Source organism: Neophocaena asiaeorientalis, unplaced genomic scaffold (assembly GCF_003031525.2).
Source record: "Neophocaena asiaeorientalis asiaeorientalis breed wild unplaced genomic scaffold, Neophocaena_asiaeorientalis_V1.1 scaffold476, whole genome shotgun sequence".
NCBI classification, from domain to species: domain Eukaryota; kingdom Metazoa; phylum Chordata; class Mammalia; order Artiodactyla; family Phocoenidae; genus Neophocaena; species Neophocaena asiaeorientalis.
Window position 1 is genome coordinate 2,195,308 of NW_020172178.1, and position 6,510 is coordinate 2,201,817.

General features: G+C 51.9%; 1 protein-coding gene across 1 annotated transcript; it reads left to right on the forward strand.

Annotated features, from left to right (window-relative positions):
- The first annotated feature begins 247 nt into the window (after positions 1 to 247).
- On the forward strand, positions 248 to 2,887 carry TCL1B (TCL1 family AKT coactivator B). Its single transcript, XM_024757943.1, has 3 exons — positions 248 to 409; positions 2,525 to 2,644; positions 2,834 to 2,887. The coding sequence occupies exons 1-3, from the start codon at positions 248 to 250 to the stop codon at positions 2,885 to 2,887; spliced, it is 336 nt and encodes a 111-aa protein (XP_024613711.1).
- The last annotated feature ends 3,623 nt before the right edge of the window (positions 2,888 to 6,510 follow it).

A 6,510-nucleotide genomic window follows, 5' to 3' on the forward strand; every position in this document is an offset into this window, starting at 1 on the left:
CTGTGGCCCCGCCCCTGCCTGCCCCCAGAGGCAGAGGGCTCCTCCCCGCTCTGGCTCTGCCCCTTATTCAACCCCCTCGAACCCTCACACCTGGGCTCGCTGGTCCCTGCAGCCCCTGCCAAGGCTCACTGGCCCCGCCCCCAGGATCACCGGCCTCACCCCACTCGGGAGCCAGTCCACTTAAGGAGACTGAACACCTGGGAGGTTCCCTGTGTGCCTCGAGGCCTGCCCTGGGCACAGCCTTGCAATGGAAGCAGAAGCTTCTCCGCCCCTTGGGTCGCCCCCATGCTGCCTGTGGTTCCGGAGGCCTGGCATCTACGAGGATGAGAATGGAAGGACCTGGGTGACTGTGGCCTTGCGGATCAGTCCCTCCCACAGAGCTTGGGGCAGGGGCTCCCCTGGCAGCACAGTGAGTCGTGGGGCATGAGGGGAGGCAGCGGAAGGGTGGTACGTGGACTTTAGCCCGTGGGGGCCCTGCATATTACGCAATGAGGATGCAGTTCTCACTGGCGCTGGAAAACTCGGCCTGTGTGGGTTTGAGCGTGCTGACCAGGAGCCCCTGCCTGGAGGGACCACAGGCAGAGCTTATCTACAGGAGATGATGCAGTCCTCCATGGGGTGGCTGAAAGAGAGGTAGCTCAGGGCCTAGTCTTGCCTCTAGTGCATGCTGAAAAGGCTTCACACATCCGGCGGCTATTCAGGTGGGCTCTGCGGGATGAGTAGGAGTTCTCCAGGATCAGAAAGGAGACAGGACAAGCACAAGCAAAAGCATTGCAACCTAGAGCAGCAGGTGGGCCAACAGTATAAAATTTACCTTGGCTTCAGGCTCGTCACCTGCAAAATGGGAATAATCTACTTCTGTGGAGGTCACAGACACAGCTCACCATCTGAATGGCCTGGGCGAGCATTTGAGAGGTAACACATTCTAGAATCCTACCTTGGAAACTGATTCAGGAGCCTTGGGTGGAGTCTAAGACCCTTTATGTTTTAAAAGCTCCCCAGGTGATAAGGATGATCACTCAGATTGGAAAGAGCTGCCCTAAACTAGGGGTTTGGATCACAGCCCATCTTTGAGGGACAAAATATAAATACTTCAGGGTAATATGGTAAATACTTATCCAGGTATTAAATAAACAATTCACGGTCATTTTAAACAATATAACACACTTCCTAGCTATCTTCAAATAGGTAATCCAGAAAATTTTTTGTTGAGAACACTGAGTCTTTTCCACCCAATAAAGCATGCAGAAAATTCTGGACAAAATAGTTTAGGAAGTTTTTAAAAAGCATACAAAAGTGTTCAATGGGAAAAGAATGGATTCTTCAAATAACTTAGCCGTGAGTGGGGGAGGGGAACCTGGAGGCTGAGCATTGTTTTCACAATTTGAAATGATTATTTCTGAATAGTAGATCTGGGTTTTCACATGCAGTCTTAGGATGGGAGATGGCTTTCCGAGCATGATCGAATGCAAGGGTCAGCAAGCTTTCTGTAAAGAGTCTGATAGTAAAAATTTTCAACTTTGCAGATGGTAAAGACTCCGTAGCAACTACTCAACTCTGCCCTCGTAGTGCAAATGCAGCCAAAGACAGCACACAAAGGAAGTAGTGTTTGTTTGCAATAAAGCTTTATTTACAAAAGCAGGTGGTGGGCCAGATTGGGTCCATACTTTGCTGACGCCTGATCTGAAGCCAGAATCCAAAGGGAAAGAGATTTTGCCACATAATTAAAACTATCCTTCTTGCAAAACCAGCTCATAAAGTTAGGACAACAAACGGAGAAAAATAACTTGCAACATGTATGACTGATAAAGGGCTAGATTCTTAGCTCGGAAAAATGTTCAGCACAAAGACAAATACTCTGATAGAAAACTCTGTAAAGAACTTCCCATTTAGTTGCAAAACACATGGAGCTTTGGTTATAGTTGTCTGGTGACTTTCCCTCATTTTTATACCTTTCTGGATTGGCTGATTTTTTTTTTTTTCTTTTAATGTTCACAACAAGTAGTGATGGCCATGATCAAAACTACAAAATATTTTTAAGGGAAAACCCATCACTCCCAGATCCTGAGGTCTATGGATATCTTATTTTTATTTATTTATTTTTTTAGATATCTTATTTTTGAAAAGAGAATTTTTAAAACTATGGAAGTGGCCAAGACAGAGGGCCAACAGAGTAATCAATGTAGGCCCAATGTTGCGGACAGGCTGGAAACAGAGGCTAACTTTTCAGGGTGTGGTGGGGTGAGTGGGGTGCAGGTCAGTGGGAGGATGGTACAGAGGAGGCCTGGAGAGAACTGGTCCAAGGAAAACCCCCAAGTGATGGTGCCAAGGCTCTGGGTGTGGGATTCTAAAAGCATGCCCATCGACCTCTGGTCTGGGCAGCCCACCAGCCGGGCCAGGGGATCCAGGACCCTGGTTGTGTGTGTGCAGCTCAACCATCCCTGACGTGCCCCCTCCTCTCTGGTCCCTTCAGCATGAAATCAGCGTCACAGCCCACATGTAGCAGATACCAGTGCACCCCCAGATGCCCAGGTCCCCCAGCCATCTGCTCGTGTTCGGGCTGCCCCCCAAGTGGGAGCTCTACCCCGGGCGAAGGTACCAAGCGACGGATTCAAGACTCTGGGAAATAGTGGACCATGGCCAGGCAAGTGCATGGTGGCCCAGGTGAGGGGGATGGGCATTAAGTAGTGACCGTAGGTGTGCAAAGTGGGGCAAAGGATGGGAGGGATCCCTTCCCCGGGCCCCTAAATCCACAAACCCGGGTTCCCATCTGCTTCATTTGGATAGAAGAGCATCTCCCAGAGGCTCTGATCACTGCTCCCCCGTTCTGCAGATCAACTCCATGGGGCAGCTGATCCTAAAACGTCTGCCGAGTGGGAGCCGCTGACGGGGCTGGTATGTCAGGCCTGGAGCCTCGCAATGCGGACAGCAGACACTAGCAAGGAGGACACTCCTCTTTACAGAAAGGCAATGCTGGTCACCTTGCCCTCAGGCTGCTCCCTGAGTTTTTCTTACGTAGCCACCCCTTTATGCCCCCTCCCAACCCCAGTGGATGTGATTTCCACCGTGGACAGACCCCTAGTATGTTCACAAAACACTGAATAATGGTCATCATTTAATTCTCAAAAGAATTCTCTGAGGTGTACATGTTAACATCCCGTGTTACAGATGAGCAAACAGGCTCTGAGAGCTGGAATGATTTCCCTGAAACCACAGAGTCTGGAAATAGCGGTGATCAAGCTTGGATCCAACGAACGTGGATCTCTAGGTCTGGCCGTGGCACTGGGGTGCCACAAGATCAGTCGATGACAGTGGCCTTCAGGGACCCTGCATCGACCCACAGAGCCTTCTTCCTGAGACTGGCAGCAGCTCAAACTGCACTGAGGGCCCGGAGCGGGGCTTTTGCCCTCCTACCCCTGGTCCTACTCTGACGGGCCACCGCCCGGCTCTTCTGAGATTCCCTGACTGTCACCTTTTGTCTCCTCCCAGGCCCTGCTGGCCCTGTGATCCTTATGCACTTGCTCTTTGGTTTGCATACCTACCAGGGCCTCCTTGGGGGGGGCAGAGGCAGCGGGCCCCCTGTCCACTCTGCATTTCCCATCTCCCTCCGTCTGTCCTCAGGGTGACCTGCCATAGCTTCTCTTCCCCCTTTGTATCCCTCACACCTATCTTCCAGGTGCCACTCCCCCAAACACCTCCCCTCCATGCCCACCAGACCCAGTGCCCAGCCAGAGCCCCGAGCCTCCAGTGCAGCCTAAAATTGGAAACTTGCCCTCGGCTCTGCTTGGCCTCAGGCAGGGAGTGGCTTAAAGAGTGACAGGTCTGGACTTGAGACTCAGATGCGCCCTGGATGTCACTTTTGCTGACACTTTGGCCGGGAGTAGATCAAGTGCTGGGCAGGCTGTTAGCTCCTGAGCCTCAGTTAGCCCATCTGCACAAGGGGCATGTGGAGCGACGGATTTGGCCTGTGGTTCTCCCGCCCCATCAGTCCCAGGAAGTGATGCTGGTCCCTGAAGGTTGCCTCCCAGTGCTGGGTAATTAAACGTCATTGCGCGTTCTTCAGCTTTTGTGCGGAATCGGAGCTTAGCTTAAACTGGTTCCTAGTGTAGAAACGCGGCAGCTGACACTGAAGGTAGAACTGTAGTTACCCCTTTAGTGTTTTTCCAAGCAGGGGAGGAAGTTGGGATTGGCCCATTTCAGCAGCAGGACGTCGGCAGAGGGTAAGGGAGTGGAGGGTGGGCTCTTCGTGAGGCTGGGCTATGAAAAGGCAAAGACTGTGGTAGGTGCAGCAGGATATCCAGTAGCAGGCGTGAGCTTTCACAAGCGGTGATGTTCCTGCATGTCCTGGGTGAAGAGGCAACAGTCCTTGAGCGGGGAGGGGTGAGGCAGAGTCCGGGGCCCTGACGGGTCTTGCCCTTGGAAGCAGAGGGTGGAAGAGGGCGGCGTGGATGCAGGGCAGGCAGTAATTTGGTGACGGCAAGATGAGGGAATTCGCTCCCTCACACCCGTCACGAGAAGAGATCACCGACAGATTAAAGTCCTAACCTTAAAAATGAATTCGTAAAATTACTGAAGAAAGCACAGGGGAATATGTTCATGATCTTGGGTTAGAAAACACCTTAAACAAGACAAAGATAGAAAGAAAGCAAAAGACAGTGTGAGACAATTAACTTTCTCAAATGCAGCATTTTCTATGTGACAAGATGCTAAAAAAGCAAGGGTGGAAATATCAAGACTAGGTACAAAGCACTAGAGTGCAGAATACATAGAGAACTCCTAGAGCTCCCTAAGAGAAGAAAAATGGGCAAATGCCAGGAATGAGCAACTTACAGAAGAGGAGACGCCCAACTTGGGAAGCGCAGATTTCAGAATTCAGAAACGTGTGTCCTCGATGTTGGCAGAAGTTAAGCCTTACGTGTTGTGGGAGTGGATTGTTATAGACACCCTGGAGGTGTGCCGGACAATTCAGAAGCGTTTATCAAATTTTAAAATGGCACACAGAGCCATATCCAGAGTATATACCAAGAGCAGGGTTTCTAAGCTCAGAGCTGTGGACATTTGGGCCAGATAATTTTTCGTCATGAAAGGCTGTCCTGTGCCCTGTAGGATATTTGGCACTATCCCTGGTCCCTGCCCATAAAGTGCTGGTAGTAGCCCTTTGCCCAACCCACCCACCGAGTTGTGATTGCCAAATGTGCCCCCCCGCCGGGGGGGGCTGCAAAATTTTCCCCAGTTGAGAATCACTGCCCTAGAAAAACACTTGCATGCATGCAGAAGAGGGAAGGGGAGGGAGTGCTGTGGTCACAACTCAAGTCCGCCGTGGAGGAGTGGTTAAGGAAAGGGAGACCAGGGGCTGGGCCAAGCCCCTTCCTCTTAGAAGCTCCTGTGATCTGACAGACTGGCTCTTTAGAAAACCCTCTGCCCCTCAGCTCGCCTTCCCCTCCCCTTGGCCTGAGATGGGTGGGGGCATGTCGGATGCAGCCTGCAGCCCAGCCACACACAAGGAAGGATTCCAGGAGACGTACTGGGCAAGACTTCCCTCCTCCCTCCCCTTCCTGCCCCGACTCTGGGGCAGGAAAGGCAGCAGGCTGTCCTCTGCTTCTCCTAGGTCATGGAGCTCCGTTGCTAATATGCTCGAGGACAAGAAAAATCTGGAAATGCTTTCACAGGACGGCAGCCTGGCTGGCAAGGGTGCTGTGCTGCTGCGGAATCCAACTGCAAATGTCAAAAGCCTTTGATCTCTCTCCGTGTCCTTGGAACAAAGTCTAAGTCTGCCCTTCCCTCCAGGAGGTAGCTGTCTCAGGCCATCCAGGACAGAGGTTTGGCGTGTGAGAGAGCAAAGAGAGCAGAAGCACATCGAAATGTTCAAAATCACTCCCGGGGCATATCCAGGAGTGCTTACACCCACGAGCTCGAAGTCCGCAGTGCGGTCTCCTCCATCCTCTGTGCGGTTCCTGAATGCGTATCTCCATGCGTTCATCAGTGGGGTGTGGGTCTGTGGTGTGGGGTCCTGGAGATTGGGTCTAATACCTCTTGACAGTTTGCTTTGGTGCAGGTGAGAAAATAGTTCTCAGTTCCATCTGGCCAGAGCTGAAGACTAAAAGCAGCTACTAGGGATTATGTTAATGACTTCGGGTGATGGACAAAGGAGAGGCTGTCCCGCAGAACACAGGGAAAAATATCTTTTTGTAAAGGATGATGGGCAGCGCCAGGTGGTTTAATCAGTATGTATAGGAGCCTCGTACGTCAGAATCACTGACCACGAAGGATGCTCTCCGCAGGAGTGTTCTCCCTCCACTCAGCCAAAACCAGGGGCCATGTCTGAAACGCTGCACTACCCTTGTTGCCTACGCACTGCCCAATGGGAACAGACGCTGGGCACACATCCTGGGATGCCTGCATCCTGGCTGAGCCCCGGCCTGGACCTTCCCAGGCCCTTCCCACTGGACATCTTCCTCCGTGGGAACGATTAGATGTTATGTGCCAGATCTCTCTGCCCCGGCCGTATTT